The sequence below is a fragment of the Tachypleus tridentatus genome, chromosome 7 (assembly GCF_004210375.1).
Source record: "Tachypleus tridentatus isolate NWPU-2018 chromosome 7, ASM421037v1, whole genome shotgun sequence".
NCBI lineage: Eukaryota > Metazoa > Arthropoda > Merostomata > Xiphosura > Limulidae > Tachypleus > Tachypleus tridentatus.
In genome coordinates this window covers 187,374,856-187,399,246 of record NC_134831.1, presented here as the reverse complement: position 1 = coordinate 187,399,246, position 24,391 = coordinate 187,374,856, and the positions used below count along the sequence as shown (strand labels likewise).

General features: G+C 34.8%; 1 protein-coding gene across 2 annotated transcripts in view; it reads right to left on the bottom strand.

The window, feature by feature from the left end:
* Positions 1-8,013: 8,013 nt before the first annotated feature.
* LOC143257511 (growth hormone secretagogue receptor type 1-like) overlaps positions 8,014-24,391 on the bottom strand; it is a 106,231-nt gene continuing 89,853 nt past the window's right edge. For both annotated transcript variants that reach the window (XM_076516281.1, XM_076516282.1), the window contains one exon: positions 8,014-8,885. In XM_076516281.1, the coding sequence (XP_076372396.1) occupies positions 8,056-8,885 (830 nt within the window). In that variant the 3' untranslated portion in view covers positions 8,014-8,055. The remainder of the gene's footprint in view (positions 8,886-24,391) is intronic.

The following is a 24,391-nucleotide window of genomic DNA, read 5'->3' as shown; positions in this document are numbered from 1 at the left end:
GATGTATTTCCATACGTAAAAAAAATAAAATATCAAAACTGCATTACACAGTATGTTTTTATGCTGTTGTTGGTTGCACTTAGAGCAGTCATCAGTATGTTTTTTATGCTATTATTGGTTGCCCTTAGAGTTGTCATTACACCTCAGGGACACAGAAGAATTACTCATCACGTATAAGAAGAGCAAGGAATTTCTTTACATTATAATAGATAAACGATAGAATACTATTCATATTCGAACTAATGTCTGCAGTAATTCATATAGAAATCATTTTATTTGTACAAAATGGAAGACGTCCGATATGCACTAAAAAACAACACATTCTTATGTATGTTAGAACTAACGAAGACTACACTTTTACTTCTTAGATGTAAAAGCTCGGCTGATACTTGGTAAAAGTGGAAGGAAGTTTGTTTATTAACATACATATAAAGTAATTAATACTCAGTATGTTTGTTGGTAATTAAGCTCAAAGCTACACCGTGGGATACTTGTGCTCTGTCCATTACGGATGTAGAAATCCGGATTTTAGTGATGGAAGTCGGTAGACATCCCGCTGTGCCACTGGGGAAGCAAATATTCAGTAGAAAAGAGCAAGTGGAATGACAATTATCAGAACTAGAAGACTATTTATTAGAAGCAGCAGATAAGGGAACTGACAAATGATACTTAAAGCCTTAACATATCATGATACTTTGTATAAATAAAATGTATAATAAAGCACGATAGTATTTGGAACTTGTTTGATAGTTGGTGTAACTGAAAAATAAAATGATACATGTTTCAAGGTAGAAAGATACTCGTTAGCACTAAAATACAGAATTGGTAATACCTAATCACAGAAAGCACAAAATAATTAAAAATTGTAAAGTTAAAAATGGGGAATAAGGATAGTCTAAAATGAATAGAAAGAAGCTGAATCAAATTGTAAAGATTATTTTCTCTAGCCTACAACTAAGACTTTAAATAAACAAAATACGTTGGGAACAATGTAGACACTATTTCTATAGCAAGATATAGCGTTTATATATCAGTATATATATATATATAGCGTTTATATCTTGCCCAGCTTTTATTTTTTTAATTTCCTAAACAAACAATTACTACTCTTTCTTCCCATCTTTAAATAAACATTTTTTTTAATTATCTCGTTTCGTAAGTTGTTTTTCTACGTTCATTTGTGGATAATAAATGCTAATGTACATACGTGTATATACATTCTGCTAAATGTCACATGTTTTACAAAATTTTACTGCTACAATGCCTTTTTTTTATCCCACCCAGTCATTATTTACTGAATCAGATGATATTGTGTCTGAAGCTTTGTAAAAGCACGTGCTTAACGAGCGTCGAGTACAAAAGTAGTCGCTCATAACAATATCGCATATACTCTGTATATTTATAGCCATGTAAATCAACTTTCAAGTAAAAAAATGATCAATATTTTTAAAAAGTCATGTACGTTATATTATATATCTGTCTAGGTTTTGAGGCAAAATATCCAGTTGATTTTGCTGTAGGCATGTAAAACAAAAATATTAATAACAAGAATAAAATAATAGTAAAGTACGTCCTAAACATAGCCCAGTAATATATATCACCACACACAATGATAGAGAAATCTAGCATGGTGATTGTTAATGTTAGAAAACTCATGAAATAGTAGCAGAAAATCACGTAGAGACAAAGTACAGCAGCAAACTCAAGAAATGATGAATCCTTAACGTGGTGAAGAAAGAAGGATACAAAAAAGAAAGTCATACATAATACCGCATTCATTACCAAGTTTCAGTGAAGCGCCATAGCCGTTTTTCTGTAGCGGGTAAAACTATAAGCAATAATAATAACAAAACTCTGAGTTTCCGACAAGTATACGGGAGCGTAAATGGATTCGAATAGCTTTCGTTGGTGCCGAAAGCTGATCTGTATTTGGTAGAATCGAATCTAGAGCAGAATTTGTTCGAGTTCTAAATTGTAAAATCAGGAATCAGATTTACTCTTATTAGAAGTGAATGATACAGTGATATCTTACAGAAGTAGAAAGTACAGAGATAACTGGTAAATCCAGAAGTTAGAGTGGTACTTTGTATAAGTAGAAAGTTATACTGATATTTTATAGATATAAAAGGTAAAATAATAACTGGTACAGAGTAAAAGGTAAAATAATAACTGGTACAAAGTAAAAGGTAAAATAATAATTGGTACAAAGCAAAGGGTAAAATAATAATTGGCAGGAAATCATAATTGTTAAAACCAAAATAAAGATATTTGATAAATGTAAAAGATAGCATATGATTTGTAAGAATTGAGGGAGAGATTAATACCAAAACAGAGTTGAGTTATTCTTGAGTTGATTACTAAATGACAATCCCAGGTGTTGTAACAACAGGTGCTGATCCTTCATGTGGAGGCTAGCTGCCTCGCAGGAGGTAGGAGAGATCTCCTATACTTATATTACTAGGGAATTTCCAGATCAAAATTTTACTATTATGTAATTACTCTTATTTGATGTTCCAAGCCAAACCATACAGTAATTTGCTTCATAGAAGTCTCATTCCCTCTAAAATCCGATGAAGACTTTCCATGACTGCTTTATGTGTCTTCCTGAGCCAGATGAGGTCAATTTCCTACCTATAGAGTTATGCTGATTTTAATACAGAGCCTTCTGTTGTCAGCTTGCTATTCAGCTTTACTCCTAACTGGTATAACATAATTCATCTATGGTCTTATCATACTGTTGATTTGCTTTCTGCTATCTATCTGGAAGGGGGGGGGGTGAGCAATCACTCTGAATTTTACACAATGCGTTTTGAGAATCAGCCACAAACATTACGTACACTTCTTGCACTTTCTATTTCCTGTTTATTGCTTTCTGCAACTTGAAAAAGATCATCTTTTATGGCATCAGCTCCATTCTTACGATGCCAAAGGGAAATTTAATTATTTCACTAGTTCTATCAGTGTCTGTGGCTATGACGACGAAAGACATCACCCATGGTCTTTAAATGGGTGCTTTTCCTGCCATACCTCTACATTTTCTATGACTTGATTTTCACAGATCCCAGTGCCACTAGATGTTTATTCCACATGGGGATATATGAAATTTGGTGATATATTATCTGACTGTACAGCAGATATCCGACGGTTGTCTCATGAAATACCTATTAGCCAATCAAATGTGATATAAAGTTAAATTAAAAGTAATGGACACCTGAAGGTCTAACAATTTAGTTTCTTTAACAGTATAACGTCATAAAATATAATGAGTTTCTCAGAATTTATTTTTCTTAATATCCGTGATATTCCAACAAGCTATCAAAATGTGATACTGACTTAGTATGGTGCAATGTTTTACGTATGCAATATTTAACAGCTTGGTGTTCAAGCCTTAATGCCTATGTTCTCCTTCTTCCGATGAACAATCAAGTGCATGAGTTGATTTTGCATTTTCATGCATTATTGTTCATAGGTAGTATATTAACCGCTCATTATTCTGAATTCATTGCCCTATCTACCATAATAAGACAGATGAATAATGGTGGACTAGTAGCAGTTTGTTAGAATAGGGCCGCCATTCTTGAAATGGATGCACTTAGCAAGTATGGTATAAATATGCCCACCTACCACCAAGAAGCCTTTCTGGTGCAGGACCTGGATAGAATTAGTAAATAGACATATCCATGTTGTTTCCAGCCTCTAGTATTATCGTATGGTAAAGATTTCTTGATCTATATTTTAAACATTGAATCAACTTGTAGATCCAAGGTGTCTCAAGGTTGAACACCTACTAAAACCAAACACCATCAAACGTTCAGTAATTCAGTAATTGTACTAACAGTAAAGCTAATGAAGTTAAAATTAAACTCAAGAGCTACAATCAACACATAGTAACGCTGCACCATACCTGGAACTAAATACACGGTAACATCGTATGTAGCAAAACAAAACAAAACCAACTCTACGCTTGAAACTAAGCCTACATGCAACTTTCTAGTCTGTACTTGAATTGAAAACAAGAAATATATTATTTGCACCAAAAACTTAGCATTTGGTAACTATGTAAATAAATGTTTACATAATCATGTGATTAGTACTTACTGCGTGAGCTTAAACTCCTTACGTTGGCCTAGAGACTATTTTAAAGGTGAATTTTCAACAAATTTAATAATTGCCTTATAAACTGTACTTTGGTTAGGTATAATTCCAGTGTGGTTGCCATATTTTTAAACATTTTAGTTTTTGAGTAAAAAATGAAACAAAATATGCGGGTCCTCGAACTCAAGTTCCTTTCGGTCGTTCGGCTGTTTCCGTGACGTTTTACAACTATGACGTAATAGTTGCCAAACACGCTTCGTTGCGCGCTGATCATTTTGTTCCTTTCAATGCTCGTGTTTTATGTGAATCTATCGGTGCGTTTTTCGGATTACATACTTTGTGAGACTATTTTTTGTCTTGATATTGCTACTTTATGTTTGTTTTATGATAACATGGTTTACTACGTTGCTTATGGCTGTAAAAACGATTCGGCATCGGGAAAAAGCTTCTTTTCGTTTCCGTGCAAGGAGAAGAAACCGACAAGGTGGCGACAGTGGGTGCGGATGGTCAATATGAAAAACTGGACTTCTTCACACCATGCAAAGCTTTGTCAAGATCACTTTGAACGCTCATGTTTTGTGTCGGATCTCACTGTTTTGGATTCCGTGGGTTTCAAGCCAGACAGGTTGAGACTAAAAACCATCGGCACTAGACAGAATGGACTAACCTGGATGGACTATGGTGGGGACTCCACCATCTTTCCTCGTGTAGAGCTGAGAACTGATCTCAGTCTGCAGCGTACAGGTTCCACCCCTCTGAGGCCATCCCTTGCCATCACGAATAGAACAAACTTAAAGGTATGTGTGCAGCATAAAGCGATAAACAATAACTAGTATAATGTAATAATTTAAAAAGTATAAGTTTTTGAAGAATGTAAATAGACATACACATTTTACATTCATGAGCGTGTTTTGCATTTGTGGCACCTGAAAGTCAGTGAAACCTTGATTTCCTAGTCTAGACAGTGGACAAATCTATCCCAAATAGATTATATTCCAAGTTTAAAAGTTGGTAGATCATTCTGTTGATGTTTTTGTATCATTTTTACATATGGAAAAGTTTGAGGAATACCATTTTTCAAATTTAACATTTCAAGATAAATTGAAATAAGACTATGTCTTGGACATGTTGAAGTAATTACGTACATGTTATGTATTTAAAAAAAAACATTATAGACTTGTAAACAATCAAATATAAACTCCATAACATATTTCCATAACTCATCATAATAAAATTAATCTTAACACAGTACTTTGACATTGTCATATTAAATGTAAATCTCATAAGCCTCATAAAACATGTTGTTTTAATATATAATCTTATTTCTTCAGTATCACTCACAGTTCCGCTAGTTTCGCTCGTGGAACTGTCCTCATCACTAGAACTTGTCAGATCTGTGTCAAAAGTACCTGTTCTAGGTTCGTTCAGAGTAGGTTCGAATTGATATGGCGCTACTAGACATTGTTCAGAACACAAAGCCAAAACAGACTCCACCTCTGTTTCTCCGTATGCACTGGCCATGTTTATTTACATTCAACGCGCTGGCGTTGACGGTTTGTTTGGCAACTATTACGTCACAGTACTTTTCCTAGCGGCAAACGTAAAAACTAAAACGTTCGGATTGCCGCTGGGAAAGGGCTCTTTCTGCACCAAGTTTTATGTTTTATTTATTAGTACATATGTTTTATAAAAAATGTGAACCTGCACAATTAATCAGTGTGAGTAGTTCTTTTGACTGCGAAGTTTTCTTTTTTCTGTAAAATTCACCTTTAACGTTGTTTGATTGGCTTAAACGCTAGAACAGTTTAGCACAAGTCCTTCTCCTTTCAATAGCGCAATCCTGTCGCATTGCCAGGCCTAGTGTCTTAAAAATGTAAATAAAAATAAATATATATGTGTGTATGATGAAACTTACATGAGATTCCCAAGCATACCTAACCTGACCTTTACTTTTTGTCTCATATATGTTTTTGTTCTTTAACCCTGATTGTAGCGGTGTGCTCATTTTAAATTGTTACACCTTAACACAGGATGTATGGAGGGCGCGACTGAAAAGGAAGGACGTTGAAAAGTTAACCTTTTGCAAATTTCTTATAAGTTGTAGGCTATCATAATTAAAGTAGAGGTAACAGATAAAGAGAAGTGTAGACTGTGGGAAATGTTAGGAAGGTAGGAGCAATCTTCTGCTAAGACAGTTTTATTTTTCCTAACGGGGTGGTTGGCGTTTGGAATGGGTTGCTTCAGATATTGTAGATGCAGTAAACTTAAACGAGTTTAAGATAAAGTTTGATAAGTATATGAATGATACGGGCTGACTTTAAGGATTGTTTGTTAAGTTAATTTAGTTTAAATATGCTTAATTAGGAAAAACATTTATAAAATCCAAGGCCTAACCCACCTAGAATTTGGATTATGCTCAAAACATTAAAGAACGTTTTTAAGAATATTAAGCCTCGTAGACCACTAACACCATTGAAACTATACAAACAATTGACAAGTCTAACGTAGCTTTCCCAAATTACCCAAATAATTTCACGATCTAAGTACATCACGTTACTTACCGTGTTCTAAATCTGTCTTTAATTATGTTTATGGTTGCAGATGACTAGAGACAAGGATCAAGAGGACTGTTTCAAATCCGTTTTGTCAACCTGAGATATTTCAAGGCTTAATAATAGAACTGCTCTATTTGATTAATAGTATTAAATAAGATGTTTAAATCTGATGGTTGTATTAACGTATTGAGTGTTGCTGACTGTTACGAGGATATTGCTAAGTTTTAAAAGCATTGAGTTTGAATAATTTTTAACTATAATAATAAAGGCAAGGTAATGCAAACTAGTTATAATAATTTGAGTAGAAATATAACTTTCTTAGAAACAGGGTATAAGTCGTAAAAAGCAAAACATAGGTATGAAATGCTATTTTTATACGCTCCTGATTTTGAAACCAAAATGGACAAATTATGGCAAATGTGTAGAGAGGGGGGAAAATTATGCAGTTAGCGTGATCTGTATGATAAATCTTGGATATATTACTTCCTTATACGTTGAAACAGATGTGTGTGTGTGTTTTCTTATGGCTATCTGTTATGTCCACCGAGGGGAATCGAACTCCTGATTTTAGCGTTGTAAATCCGAAGATTTCAGTGGGGAACTGAAACAGGAGTCTTTGGATTAATGTCTCCATTACTAAAACAATACCTTCATTGTGTTAATGTTTGTTCCTACGTAGTTGCGCAGTATTCTTATTCGCTCCATTTAAACAGTTTCTTCGATAGTTTTGTGTATTAAAACCGTTGCGGTGAAAACAGACGTACTCGAACGAAGATCTTGCACATGACAACTTTGGATACCTACGTTTTGTGGTTTCATGACGTAATAATGTAGGTGATTCTAACCAAACCTATGTACGAACGTGTGCTTAATGCAACGAACATACATACCTTTTAACTGAGAAACACAGTAAAAGTGCACGAGCATACACCACACGCGAACATGCACTTCTCTTTGTTATTCTAATAATAGCTACGTACTTGGACTCACGAACAGCTTCGTCAGTTAGTAATGCATAATAATTTGAGAATATTACTTCTGAGAAAATAACATTAACCTGAGATTTTCTCTCGCATTTGTTTTATTTCTACCCCTAAATAATTTACAAGCTTTGACACTTGGTCTTTTTTATAGGTCGGAATGTTTTGGTAGTAGTATGCTATTCTTGACGGGATAAGCGTTTGAAGTCGGTTAGAATATCCATTTACGGTTACTTCTTTAGAAGCAAAAAATATACAACATTAAAGCAAATGCGTTGTTGCAAGTCATTTCTCAAGCCTAATTAAAACAAAAGGTACTTAATAAAAGGTAGTCTAGATAATTCTATTGAGATCGTTGTTCAGATATCAATGCGGCTATGGTAGTAACTTGAAAATATTTGTTTATAAAACTCATTGTGTTAATATTACAACATCTTGTTTAGACCTTTGGCTACGAAAGTTCGGGATTGAATCACTGTGTTGTAGGTTCCACTGGAGTGGCTTGAACGACTCTTCAGGCTGCTCTGGAGTGTTAGGGAGGTGGGAGTGAAGGTCACCTGTCGGAGAAGTCGCCGACTTTTCCTACAACCCAATGATCTGAGAAAAGCGTCGCGGAACTTGGAAGAAATAAGGTTGTAGAGAATAGGGTTGATAGCAGAATTAGTATATAGCATAAGCCGGCAGAAGTAGAGTAGATTGTAGTAGACTTCCATTCCTAGCTTTCTGACGTCAGTTGGGTCAGCCACAATAATCCACAAAGTAAACACACGAAATGGAAGAAGACATAAAAAGAAACTAAGAACTACAGCCACTAGCATCATTACGACTTGACGACGTGCTTTGGCTTGTGACTGTTCTGTGTTCGAAGACACTACTCCACCGTCTACCATCAGGTGTTTGGCAATGAAAGAGTACACAGTGACCAATATAAAGAAAGGAATTCCAAAGAATATACCAACAATTGAGATAAAATACAGTCGCTGCCAAAACGTTTGGACCAATGTCAGACACACGGGAACAGTCGAGCCGTCAACGTATTCCACGTACGTGTACTCGGCAATGGCTAGAATAGGGCTGGTGATCATAATAGACACCACCCACACAACAACAATGATGATGAGGGCCCTCATCTTGGTACACTTGTAGCCGGCCTTTAGTGGTTTACAAATAGCGTAGTAACGTTCAAAGCTGATGGCCAGGATGGTGAGGATGGACCCGTGAGCTACTGTCAGCTCCACAAATGGAACAGCTTTGCCTGTAAATATATTATTTTAATTAATGCGAATTCCTACTATTACAGTTTTTTACTATAAGCAAACATAAGATTAATTTAATAAAATACACGTTACTGACTTTTTTAAACATTAATTTTACAAGATTATGAAACAACATCACATTTTCGTTATTTATAACATTATAAAAACGATTGTTTTTCTTGGTTGGTTCATTGTAAGTTTCTCAACAAGCAATAACTCCCAGTGTCCATTTCTTGAAGACACAAAAGATAGTTTTCTTGTATGGTCTTTACTGAACTATGCATCGTTACTGAAAACTAGTCATCTTATTACTAAAACCCAGAGATAGATAGGTATATAATAAATACCTGAAAAAAAATCAAATTGTATTTCAACTTGTTAAATACTACTGAGAACTGATACTGCAAGTAATGTTCCCTGTAAAGTTTCTGCAATCCATGTTCGGAATGAATTTTTTTCACGTGCACCATTAGTAGGACAAAAGGAAGGAAGGGGTCGCTTTGCAATGCTACCAGTTAATTACTTGGTCTTTAGGCCTATCCACTGCCAGGGTCATTAAGGCCGTCAATGTGTTGAGATCCCCACCATTACTGAGGATGGAACAAATAAACAACTCTAAAGAAGGGAGAAGAGGTCAAAAAACGAAACTGATCCCCCCCCCAATAAAGTTGCGACTGAAATACCGAAACAGACATTTGATTTGATTGGTTTGAGCTTAAAAGGGACACTGACCGCAAGATATCGGTCGAAACGTAGTAGTGGATGTTGGCAAATTAATTATACCCACGAAACCTCTATCACGTCACTTGGTGTATTATCAACGATGCTAGGTTTCTATTCTATTGTTCATGATGCGTTTTAGGTATACTGATATTCATACGATTTGGGTAATGCCAAAATAAAACTGTTTTAACTATTTATGTACCAAAGATTTAAATGAGGAAACACCTGGTAATTCTAGCTTGAATGACTATTATGGCTGCAAGTAAACAAGGGGGATACTTCAGTAGCCACGGCTGTTGCTGGATTTCAAGTCAGTCAGAAGATGAAGCTATGAACTAAAGTTTCGAATGAAAAAATAACCAATAATAACAAAACCTCATGAGCTACTATACCGCAGCTAGAAACGGGCGTTTTGTTTTTTGCTAGTAGCATGTTTCCAGACATTAAAATTCAAAACACAAATCAACGTATAATTATAACCATCAATAATCACTTTTTATTAGTGAACTTTCGTCCTAGAACACTAAACTCTCAGATAAGGTTGTGCTACTAGATTAGTATACAACAGTACCCTCATGCATATAGCTGTATCAATAAATCATTCTAGAACGGTAAACTAATACATAAAGCTGTATCAATAAATCAGCACAAATCAGCTGTGTTACTAACTTAATGTATAACAGTACACTCATGCATACAGCTATATTAATAAATAAGCCTGGAACACTAAACATACATCTAAGGCTGTGTTGCTAACTCATTCTAGAACAGTAAATCCACCGATAAGACTGTGTCAGTAATAATTTTAAAACAATAAACTCACATATAAGGCTGTATCATTTTAGAACTGTAAACTCACACATAAATTCTTATCACTAGATCCTTAAACACAACATCCATAAATACGCAGTTTTTCCAGCTTAATGCTGCTTTACTAGATATACGTGAAATATATTTTACTGCTTCTATAAACAACAAAAAGCTTGATTCATTAGATCTTTAAACAAGTAAGGGGTTACTTCCCTAGAACAATAAAACATTAAAAGGTTCTCCTACTATACCCAGATACATCAAAATATAAAACATGGAGAAAGCCTACTTTGTTTTTGAGTTTTGAGAAAAGCTACACGAGAGCCATCTGCACTAGCCGTCCCCAATTCAGTTTGTTTTTTGAATTTCGCGCAAAGCTACGCAAGGGCTATCTGCGCTAGCCGTCCTTAATTTAGCAGTGTAAGACTACAGGTAAGGCAGCTAGTCACCACCACCCACCACCAACTCTTGGGTTACTCTTTTACCAACGAATAGTAGGATTGACCGTACATTATAACGCCCTCACGGCTGAAAGGGCGACCATGTTTCGTGGGACAGGATTCAATCCCACAACCCTCGGACTGTGAGTTCAGCGTGCAAATTGGAGAATCTCAACTCATCACTCACTACTGGTGCAACAACTTACTATGTACGGTAGGATCTTGTTTGTTTGTTTATTTTTAAGTTTCGCGCAAAGCCACACGAGGGCTATCTGCGCTACCCGTCCCTAATTTAGTGTATAATGGAAGGCAGTGGGGCTACTCTTTTACCAACGTATAGTGGGATTGACCGTGACATTATAACGCCCCCACGGCTGAAAGGGTAAACGTGTTTCGTGGGACGGGATTGAATCCCACGACCCTCAGATTCTGAGATCAGTGCCGTTAGTAAACACTCGGCCATGAATTCCAGACTATAGAAGCTGAAACATCATCTCTATCTTTTTATCAGAATCCATCAAAAGGTTCTCGAACCTACAATATTACTATACCTAAGTTTCACTGAAAAACACAATATAAACCTTATTTCACTGAATTGATAAACACGTGAAATATTGTTTCACAATGTAAAATGTAAATTATCTAGTAACCATATAAAAGCTGGGTTCTCTAGTGCCACAAACACGTGAAAAGTTTGTTTCATAATGTAAAAGGGGTTCACTATTACCATAAGCATGTAAAAGATGGATTTACTAGTACCATAAGCACATAAACCGTGGGTTCTCTAGTATCATAAACACGTAAAATGTTGTTTCACTAGAGTAATAAAGATGTAATGAAACTAACCGTAAGAGTCAATGTCTGGAGTAATTTGTCTCGCAGACAATTCCTTTGAAGACAAAGATCTTAAGTTATTGCCTACTCCGTCACACACAAACAAACAAACACTGTCGAATGTTTATTTAGTAATTTTTTTGGTCCGTGACACAGAAATACGTTTTTCACTGGAGTATTTTGTGATAAATATCGTTTAACTTGTTTATATGCTATAAGGACTGAACTTGTATCGTTTAATTTGAAATTTATTTCAGATTATTAACAAAAAATTATGATAACAATGTTAACTGTGAATTCAGAAAAATACTTTATTATAAATAGAGCCTTCAGTGACGAGAGACACCAGAGAGGCTGGCCTCTTTGAGATGTCCTTACTTCCCAAACTTATACCGTCCATTAATATCCAGTTTTATTTTGATTTGATATCCACACATATCTAACTGCTTCATCCTCTTTGTCAATAACAAAATCTAACACGAACTTATCAAAACTTTAAACTGATCTCTATAAAAATAAGGCTTAAGTTCAAACTATCATACAAAACTATGAATAAGTTTATAAAGTTACAATAAGTGACTTAATTCAGGAAGAGTTAAGCCTATAAAAGATTTTCATGATGAGTTGAAATATTTCAACATACTTATAGACACAAAGAGTACTTAATAGCATATGGACAAAAATAATAAACATGGAATTTCTTGTCTTGTTTCAACATAACTAAGATGAATATTATTCATTATACAGTAATACTGCTTGATGGAAAGACCAGAGTTCATGTGAAAAATGAGTCCAAGGCCAGAATAAGGCGTTAAAATGTGTGTATTGTAGTCATCATTCGAGTAAAAGAAGTCTTTATTTCTTGAGATTACATGACAATAAATGGCAGGACCGGAGTCAGCAGGAAGAAAAGGGCAGACGGTCGCGACCCCACTGATATATCGCTGCCTCAAGTTAATACCTTTCACCATCTAATTTTGATTTTGGCCTTATTTTATGTCGAAATATATAGATATATTGCTACATCTAATGCTAATCGTGAATTGTGGAATACCTGTTACGTTAAAAAACGTGACAGATGACATCCGATAGCATGATAAGTATTGGGCATTTTATGTAAGCAATATATCAATCCTCCCGAGAATACAGCCCTTACTGACTCCAATTCCATTTATCACAAATTCGTGTTCTTCGCGGTCTCATTGGTATATCCACTAAAACTTTGTTATGATGAATACTGTCCATTTTAATGACATTTAAACAGCTAAGAAACCTTGTAAGAACTTTTGAATGTTACCATTATTATGGTGTGTACGCCTTTTACAAGCGGTGAAGAATGATTACAAAGCTGCTCTATTGCATTCCTTATATATATATATATATATGTATGTATAGTTTTCCAATGGCTGCTGTATTTGTTGTATTCCAGCCTGACTGAAGTGTTTTGAATTGAGCGAAACACATCGTTGGCAATGGATATCATAATTATAGTACGGTTGTAATAATGTTATTATACTATTCTGATTCTTGAAAATCCATTAGGGATTAGATCAAGAACTTAGCATTTAAAAACGAAACAGGCCCAAAACGTAAAATGCTAGCAAACCATCAAAAACATAAATATATTTTCGTGACGTGATGAAAATTAAAATGGCGTTAACTGTAGCTGTTTTATTTTTTGTTTTCCATAATTCCCTTCCATTGTCTATTGAAAATTAGAAACCTGCAGCATGTAAAATGACATATCAAAGCTTATTCTGAGCAGTGTCCTGTTTAAACCAAGTACTTAATATGTCACTAATGTTTAACATCGTCTGTATTAAATGTGGTCAGGTAGTTTGAACGCTCGACTTGCAATCTGTGGATCGTAAATTGAAATCCCCGTCCCACCAAATTCTTCACTTGGGGGCATTGTGATGGTCAATACCACTATTCATTGATAAAAGAGTAGCCCAAGAGTTGGCGGTGGGTGATGATGACTTGTTGCCTTCCCTCTAGTCTTACACTGCAAAATTACGGACGGCTAGTGCAGATAGTCCTCGTGTAGCTTAACGAGAAACTGAACACAAACAATCGACTGTAAGATTCGATCACACACGTGAGTCTTAGTTTTAAATACAGTTATTGATTTTTTAAGTCGGGTTTACGGCCATATTTTCCTCCCCACAAAAAAAAAACAACCAAAAAAACAGATACATTCTAACATAGCAGTTGTCCAGACTTGGAAAGTGAGAGAGAAAAAAATACGCAAAAATATCAGGCATTTTTAACGAATTGGCAGTATTATTATTATTAGTAGTAGTAGTAGTATTTAATCTTTCGTGCGTAGTCTAATTTTAAATTTTCGTCAATATCTCAGTTTTCGTTTTAACCTAATTTCAGTCTAATTATTTGTAATGTTCACAGTTTAGTTGATAAATACTTTACTTTGCCATCTGAAAAACATTACACAAAATGTTCTCCAGGAAATAGCTACTTCAACACGTCTCCCGGTACGTTACACTAAACCACTCAGTCGTAATGACGTAAGTACCGAGGTCGCCACTTCTGCTTTTGTTATTACTCCCAGCTGCGCCGTCTACTGGTAAAAATAGTTCAACAAAGCCAAAACAAAAAACAAGAAAATCAGTCGTAATAATATTAAAAGCTGCGCGCTAAATGCGTAGTTGTCGAATTTTTGATTGTGTGTTCGTGCAGACCTAACTCATTAATCTGATAGAGAATTTCTAGCAAATTAAAAAAATGACGAGAAACTATAATTTTTGTTTAGTATTTTTTTAACTTTTGAGAGAAATGTTTAGTGAAGCGAGTTTCGTGTTAACAAAATCAATATTGTTAGACATTTTGGCAACACCGTGAGTATATCGCAGACACCTTCCGTCTGTGAACTAAAACGAACAGTTGATATATTGTAACTGTATTTTTGTAAGGAAGCTTACGAGAAAAAAAGCTCGAAATTCAAGTCATGCCTCCTAATGCCACAGTGGAAGGTCTGCCGACCCACAGTACTAGTAGGAACTGGATTTCGATACCCGTGATTGGCAGAGCATAAACAGCTGATTGTGCTGCTGTTCAACATAAGAAGCAAACAAAAGTCAGTTTATTAAATCGTTAAATACGTAACTCTGTATACGCTATTCTTCAGAATATTCCAAATTTCGTGAAACCTAAAACTAGATGTGTAAATTTGCACATTGTATAACTTAAATTTCTATCTTTTTCTCCGAAGGCCCGGCATGGCCAGGTGGGTTAAGGCGGTCGACTCATAATCTGAGGGTCGTGGGTTCGAAACCCCGCCATACCAAACATGCTCGCCCTTTCAGCCGTGGAGGCGTTATAATGTGACGTTGAATCCCACTATTCGTTGGTAAAAGAGTAGCCCAAGAGTTGTCGGTAGGCTGTAGTAACTAGCTGCCTTCCCTCTAGTCTTACACTTCGAAATTAGGGACGGCTAGCGCAGATAGCCCTTGAGTAGCTTTGAGCAAAATTAAAAAAACAAACAAAAAAGCCTTATTCTCCGAAAAGCTTGTTCGTACTCTGTAGTGAGAACATTTCATCAACAAAGATGTGCTAATCTTACACCTGTGCAACTCTACACATAATACTGTTTGAATACTGCTCAATGTGAATAGTTCTCAACCGTCTGAACACTTTGAATACTTGAAAATCTAAATTATACTCAAACAATTTGAATACTTCTTAACGAATTCATATATATACACTCCAAAGCTAGTTCAAAGAATCCCACTAAAATATTTAAAACTGTAACAGTTTTTTCCGACTTTTCTTAAACTATCTTTCTGCTTTTAATAATTAATCCCTTTTTATTTGTTCCCTTATGACCTGACTATTGGTCAAACTTTCTCTAGTAAGGTAAACGATGTGTTAGATTAAGATAAATAAAAGTGATCAGATGTGCAATTGTTCTGTGGACATTAAGCTGGAACTTACCACATAATAAATAAAGCGCAAATTCGTAGGTGTTTCTGTAATTTAGAGCAATTTCTAGCATTAGACTTAAATAATTCAATATGTATTTTGGTTACTTATTAAAGTAGCTGGATCAATATATAACATTACATTTCTTGAATAGCAATAACTTTATTGGTCAAATATAATAGTCATGGAACATTACGTTTAATACATGTAAATTATTCTTCGGTGTTTGGTTATCTTACTAAGTAGTTCTTGGTTTTAGGCCCGAAAGTATCGTTAGCACCGAGGATGCCCAACTGACAACCTAGGGTCATAGAAGATAGTTGTAATTTTCCTTGTACTCATAATCAAAGCTATTTATTATTACTTGTAATAATGTCATTACTTAAGAATTTTAGTAAGTCTTCTAGTACAAGTTTTTATATAATCGTCAATATTTAAGTCTTAATAAAAATAAACTTCACAAAAGTTTTTGAAATAAATTGCAAATGTAGGTGGTTATGGAAGAACTAAAAACAAAGAATAATATTTTGTTTGTTTGTTGTTAAGCACAAAGCTACATGTGTAATTTATGTTGTCCATATAAAGGAAATTCAAACACAGAACAGATTTTAGTTTTATAAGTTTTTAGGCTTAAAACTAAGCCTATGGGAAGCCAAAAATGACAAATAATGGGCATATGAATCTGTGATATATGTAATATTACCTTATTTTAATGTTTCTTTTTTGTAGTTAACCACAATGCTACATAATGGGCTATTTGCTCTGTGCTCATCACAAGTATTAACACTAAAAATCAAATTTTGATATTTGTAGTAAGCCTTGTGACTTACTACTGAGCGGGCTAGCTTTTAATGTAGAAATGTTTGTTCATGGAGAGCACGGTTCCAATGCGTCGTGGCTAAATGTTATAACAAATTTATTGTGGACACTGAAATGTTACCACACATAAAAATACTGTTTGTTGTTGAAAGCAGTCAGTGGGAAACGTGAGTGAGAACCCAGCAAAACAAACAACGTTTTGAAGACACTCAAATGTTACCACATATAAGTGACCCAAAATGGGTAATTTTGTAATTGTAAAAGTTCAATCACAAATTTAGAAAAGACACTCAAGATACAACAGAACACGTTATCTCCGTAGCCCTAATGTTGTTCTATACCCACGGATAGAACGTATGAACAAAAAAGTCTAACCTAAATGACACGATAAACAAGTTACATATATAAAAATTCATTAAGTGGCTACATTTTGACCTAAAACTTTTTGAAAGTGACAGACCTACTTACGTCCAATAAAATGTGTTTTAATTTATCTTAATTATTGACGTTACGAAACGATTACTTCCAACAGGTTAAGAATGACTAGATCTTATAATTGATACGAAAATAGTTAGATTATTAGTTCGGAGCTGGATAAATAGCTCATGTATTGATCGAGTTATGAAAAGAAGCAGTTGTAGCTAACACTAGATGTCATCATATCGGTTAGGATATTTTATTTGTTGTGATTATTGCTTTCTGACGTAAGCTAATGTCATTGCGTAAGTAATTTCACGAGAATAAGCTCGTAACGTTGTTTGATATTTTAACATCAAAATATCCTTATAGAAAAAGAGTCACTAGTGAACGAAGTATAGAAAAAGTAAAATCAACAACATTTTGATAGTTCGATATCTGAACAATATCAAAATATTGTTTGTTGTTGAAAGCAGTCAGCGGGAGATGTGGGTGAGAACCCAGCAAAACAAACAACGTTTTAAAGATAGGATTGTAACTAGCTGTTATTAGAGAGTTTTTTATCTGATCAGTGTGTCTCGGCTAAATAATCGATCGTGGAAACTACAGCTGTCAGTTACTCGTATTTATTGTTGCCTAATTAGGGTAATTCGTTTAACCCTTATATATCTGTGAATCTTCTGTACGAAATTATATGAGCGAGCGAGAAATCCAGCTGTCAGTTACTGATATTATTCATGCCTAATTAGGGTAATTTGTTTAACCCTCATTCACCTGTGAATCTGGAAGTCTCTGTATGAAATTATATAAGCTAGCAATCCAATTGTCAGTTACTGATATTATTCATGCCTAATTAGGGTATTTTGTTTAACCCTTATTTACCTGAGAATCTTCTGTATGAAGTTATATGGGCAAGCGAGCAATCCATCTGTCAGTTACTGATATTATTCATGCCTAATTAGGGTGACTTGTTTAACCCTTATTCATCTGCGAACCTTCTGCCTGGATTTGTATGAGCAACTACATAAATTTTCCTACATTATTTACTGCGTAAAACGAACGTTTCCAGGATACAAACAACATCATATAATTGGATTTTGTGTTGTTTGAAGTAAATGTTATTAATCCTTGTTGAAAAATGTACGAATACAATTTTGACAGTTATTATTATTCACTGTGGAAAGATAAAGAGCTTGACACGAAGACTTAAAATGCTTTGGAAAAAAAACTTACAGAAACGTGTTGTTGACACTTTAATGGGACTGTGTTCTTAAAGTGTTAAAACGTTACATGTTTTGAACGTTATTTTTTTTAGACCTTGTTAACACTTTTACGCTTCTGAGTTGTTTCACATTCTTAGCACTTCTAATTTCATACGCTGCTAACACTTGTTATTTACAAATATATTCATACGTTTTTTGTTGATTTTGTATCAACAGTCCTTCTAACAATGTAAAGCACATAGTTTAAACAGTTCTAAAGTAATACACTTCCGACGTATTTTTGGAGACCGTATTCTAGTGTGGAGTAAATAAACGTATTATTCTTAGACGTGTCTAAATATTAGTTATGCTACCCATCTTCCAACGAGAACCGTATTTCAACCACAGTTTTAAATGTTCTTGATTGTTGACACCCCCCTTCCTACAAGGCTTAGCGCTATGTCGAAGGGTCTATGACGTCAAAACTCTGGCTTCAATACTCGCAATGAGCAAAGCACAGATAACTCATTATGTAGTTTTGTTCTTAATAATAAGCAAAGAGTTGGGTGGGAAATAACATTAACTACATAGTCATAAACATAGGCGTTGAACCAGTTTCTCTTTAACACCAGTATTTTGCCTCGATTTAAAAAAGAAAAAATAAGTTGTGAATTTCGCGCAAGGCTATACGAGGGTTATCTGCGTTAGCCGTCTCTAATTCAACATTGAAAGACGAAAGGACAAGCTGCTAGTTATCACTGCTAACTCTTGGACTATGTTATGACTACGTAGTTAGTGTTATTTTCCACTCTTTGTTTATTATTACGAGTGTTTGTTTTGGAATTTCGCACAAAGCTACACGAGGGCTATCTGTGCTAGCCGTCCCTAATTTAGCAGTTTAAGACTGGAGGGAAGGCAGCTAGTTATCACCACCCACCGCCAACTCTTGGGCTACTCTTTTACCAACGAATAGTCACATTATACACCCCCACGGCTGGGAGGGCGAGCATGTTTAGCGCGACGCGGGCGCGAACCCGCGACCCTCGGATTATGAGTCGCACGCCTTACGCGCTTGGCCATGCCAGGCCTTATTATTACGAACAAAACTACATAATGAGTTATCTATGCTTTGCTCACTGCGAGTATTGAAGCCAGATTTTTAACGTCATAGCAAGATTGAATGTAATATTATAATTCTCCAATGGAGAGAGCATGTTTAGCGGAACGAGGATAGAACCTTTGACCCTCAGAATGTGAATCAAGCGCCTTTACCACTTGGCCTAGCTTCTGCAATTTTTTTATGAATATACGAGTAAATTTTAGAACTTTTTTAGTCCTAACACTCATAAATATCATTCACCGTTTTAATCCAGCAAAATATTGTGATCTGCATAAAGAAAACTAAATATTAAGGGACATGATGAGATAATTTCTTGAATTTTAATGTCGCCAGTAACTTTTGTATATTTAATATAAACGCTTTCTAATTGTAAAAGTACTGAAAAGATTTGATTCCCCTGGCGGATAGAACGCATGTAGCTTACTGTGCAGCACTGTACTCAGACAACAAAAATTTAATTCAAGTGTTCGGCAAGTGACTGATTTTCACAATACTGTCAGTTTTTACGTACGTGAGGGCAGGAGTCTTTACAGTAAGTACCTGTGACTTGTTGGCGATAAATCTGAACAATAAGAACAGCACACAATCTACTACGAGTTTTTAAATAAAATATTCTAAACAAATCAAACGTCTATACAGATAATCACCACAGTTGTATCCAGAGCCTTAAATAATTCTCTTTTACGTCAAAAGATCACACAGTCTGTTTCAGTTACCTTGGAACACAAATGTCACGACGAATTTTTCTTCTCTATTTCTGTTATTATAATATAAGCTGTGATACTTTAATTTTAGAAATCGTCACCGTAGCTCTTTATGACAGTTGTCACAATCTAACTCACTTTTTTTTTTACTTTTGATTTCACTTTCACCTACTTTCTTGCACTAACATGGTCGCCTATATACATATATATTCCCAACAAAGGCCTAGAACTTTCTACAAACTACGAGATATGATGATGTAAGGAAACTTTAGAATAGTCACTTAAAAGCAACGACAAATATTCAGAAAGTGATGTCAATTCACAACAACAGAATTACACAAAAATTAATTCGTAAAAACAATTACGTCAGCAAACTTGCTATAACTCTCGCCCCTAAAAATAACTCATTCTAAAGTTCGCAAATATAAAATAAATAATACTATTGTATAAATATTAAAATAAGCAGTTGTGTATATTTAACAAACGTGTCAGTGACTAGAATGTATTTACTTAACAGTTATGTAATAGTGTTATTAATCTTTGTCGATATATACAAATGTTACAAAATCGCTGAATTTAAACCACTACTGAATGAAAATTTAAGTTTTCAGCTGCTCTTGGTATCGGTTTTGTTATCTAATGTGTTTATTGTATTTAAATTCCGTTTATTTAAAGTGTCCATCAATTAAGTAAAATAAGAAACAATAATTTGAATGTATATTAAATTATTTACCGAACACGAATATAAAGATAATTGTGTAACAAACTACTTTATTCCTTTGGAATGCTTAAAAATATATTTAAACATCAAAGCAAACAAATTTGTATGGACATGTCCTACGAAAACATACTCTTGATTATTTCAGTATTACCAACGAATTTCTCTGATAATTAATCAGTGTATCTAATATTTTAAAATAATCTGTTTATTGTATAAATACTTGTTTATAATTTAGTAACTTTTACAAAATTTTTTGCCAATATTTTTTAACGTTGTTGTTAAGCATAAGGCCACACAATAAGCTATCTATGCTCCTCACACAAAAAGTATTGAAACTGAATTTTTAACGTCATAAGCCCTCAAACTTACCATTGAGCCGTTGTGGCATTGGTGATGGTAACTGTGTGTAATATTTTGAAGTCATAATGCTTACGACATAAACACATACGATCTGGGAAACTATACATCAAAGAAATATAATCGGGTTGTTTGTTTAAAATGAAGCTACAGGATAAGTTAATTACAGGGATCGAAACATGCATTTTAGTTGTGTAATCCCCATCAAGGTAACGCTGAGCCGTCAAGGGACCCACTGAAACATTTACGAAGTGCACATATTAATGATACGTAAATTATAGGAAACAGTCCAAAGACGTGCAATTGGAACAGCGTTATAATAATATTCATTATCATTTTGGTCACCATTATCAGATAAGTAAAAGAAAACCATGATGTCATTACAGGAATGAATGAATCAGATAACGAAGATTGCGTCAGTAAACGGTGGTAGAGTGCATCGAGTTCACAATATTAATGGGTTAAATATATGAAACAGTAGGTTCAAAATAATAAAATATTTCTGCTGAGAAGAGGTTATCTTACCGTCCAATCAGCAAACCTGCTAATACTGAGAGAGGCCAACAATGCGTGATGATAAATGGAACATGATGCGTTTATTTTAAGAAATGTTTTCTTGCATAAAGATTATGAAACATTTAATTTGGAAACATTGATAACAATAAATATGTGAAACAAAGATTAATATTTTGTTCAAATGTATAAGTGATAAGCTTAAGAGGCTGGGAACAGATTATTTAGTTAATTTACTCTGATTAGAAGCAAATGTCATATTTTACTTAAAATAAATAAACGCCAAAATAGTACTAAAATGCGTATCAAAGAATGTATACGAACCATTTACTGAGCATTTATGTTGCTCTTGTAGACCTATTGTTGCAAGACACCAAAGTTCTACTCATACTACAATACATAAACGCCAAGATATTGTTAATTCAAGGTCTAATTGAAAATCCCCGGTCAAGAAAAACCGACCCGTTTAGGCTCTTGCCAAATTTTCAAATATTATGTCCCAGGAATGTGCTTATTGGTAAAAATATACTACTTAATTCTAGTATTCGGAATCTTTTTTTCAGATTTGAAATCCATAAAGTATGAAACACGATACAGCGGTATGTAGCAGTGATGGTTTTAGAGGTTTCAGCGTTTCCATAATTTTTCAGAATCAATATAATAACCTTGCTTTCTCCAATCCGTTTTTTAGTTCTGACGTTGTTTTTTTCCCCTAATGTTTTTCGCGACAGAGAGGAGGGTCTTAAATAATGATAACGCATGGAGCTATTGTGAAAGATCACCAGTGTTCTGTTTATCGTGTTATTGTTTTTTTTGTGGGTCAGCTTAAAACTGTTCATTGGTTATGTCTGGATATGATTTAAATTTTATATCTAAGCTGTTTCGTGACATTAGCCATAAAACCAGTATCTTTATATACTAATGTTTAACAAGGATTGAACATTATAGTTACCCCCAGTTTGTTTGGAATTAAGCACAAAGCTGCACAATAGGTTATCACTGCTCTGCCTATTATGGATACTGAAACCTGATTTTAGCATTGTAAGTTTGCAGACATACTGCTGTGCCAGAGGGTAGCTATACTTAGTTAAATTAATAACAACACCAATTTCACTACACTACATTCAGTATCTTTGTACACTAATAATGAACATGAGCTTCATATTATACCTGTAAATTATTAGTCTGCAGACATACTGCTGTGCCAGTGGGTAGCTATACTTTAGTTAAATTAATAACAACACCAATTTCACTACACTACATTTAGTATCTTTGTACACTAATAATGAACATGAGCTTCGTATTATACCTGTAAATTATTTATGTATACATTATGTATACATTTGAAGCCGCGGCCTTCAGTATACGGAAAAAATTTTCTCAACCCAAACGAGCCGTTTTTACATAAATATTAAGCGATCTTTTCATCTTCATCGGCATTAGGTCCACGTTTTGGACCAGGTGGGGCCAGGTTCAGCGTTGAACTCTTCCTCCATTTTTGGAATTGTTGTTTGCACTGTGACTGAACCATGGGTAACAACCTTTGTTACGCATTGTTACACTTTGTCCATTGTCCACAGTTTCAATAACACACCCTTTTCGTGCCACGTCCAATTCAGAAGGCAATATTAACTTTGTCCGTGATCGCGATAAAGTTCCACTTAGCAATCACATACATAAACACACATAATACAATGTTTCCATACAAAACTGTTTTAAAATAATCCTACGTTTATGTCTAGGGTTTGGTTAGTCTAGCTCTGTTTGGCCTATAAGTTTCTTCTTACGTATAATATTTAGAGGGGAAAGGTTTTAAGGGCTTGGTTCACCATGTATTATGTATCTCTAGTTTATTAATCAATTCATCTTTATTAATGTTTTTCTTATAATCTTGAAGGTCCCCTGGTAGGACAGCGGTAAGTCTATAGATTTATAACGCTAAAATCAGAGGTTCGATTCCCCTCATTAGACACAGCAGATAACCAATGAGGCTTTGCTATAAGGAAACACATAATCTTGAAGTGAGTTAACCAGAGGTCTGTCTGATATAGTTGGCATGTTTGAATAATTGTTTACAAACACTGGGTTTCTACACAACATCATCTGATAACTCAGTCAAAAAGTGTAAAAGTGTGGTTTCGATCTGTGAGAGGCATGCCGTTTACATACATGATAAAGAGTGTAGGGCTAAGTATTCCTCCTTGAGGAACGTCCGCCTTTGGAGTGGGTACCTTCAACATTTACTCTGATGCTAGTGTCTACCAGGAAATTAGAAACACAACGAATAACTTCTATTGGAAGCCCCATGTTTTTACAGTTTATACCTGGGTCCGTTGTGCCATACGTTAGCGAATGTTTTTTTCAACAATCAAGAAGCATGCGACTGTACGTTATTTTTATTAAAGACGAGCTTTATTTCTTCTTTTAAAGCTTATGAGGTGCTCTGCTGTTTGTCTTGTTTTTCGAAAGCAGTTTTGTATTTCCAGGAGTATCGATTTAGCTTCAAAGCAGTTTATGAGTATATTACTTATGATATTTTTCAAGTAATTTTCCCAGTCTGCTTGTTAGTTTTTGCTTTGTTTCGGAATTTCGCGCAAAGCTACACGAGGGCTATCTGCGCTAGCCATCCCTAATTTAGTAGTGTAAGACTAGAGGGCAGGCAGCTAGTCATCACCAACCACCGCCAACTCTTTGGTTACTCTTTTACCAACGAATAGTGGGAATGACCGTCACTTTATAAACCCCACGGCTGAAAGGGTGAGAAAAATCTATAAACTGGATAGGCCACTACTGAGTTCAGCATATTGTATAGCCACAGAGTAGCAGATATAATATTTAATTTCGAAGCAATTCTAGGGTTAATAGTAATAACCCTTATTGCTTCAATGCTGGTTCTATTTATTATC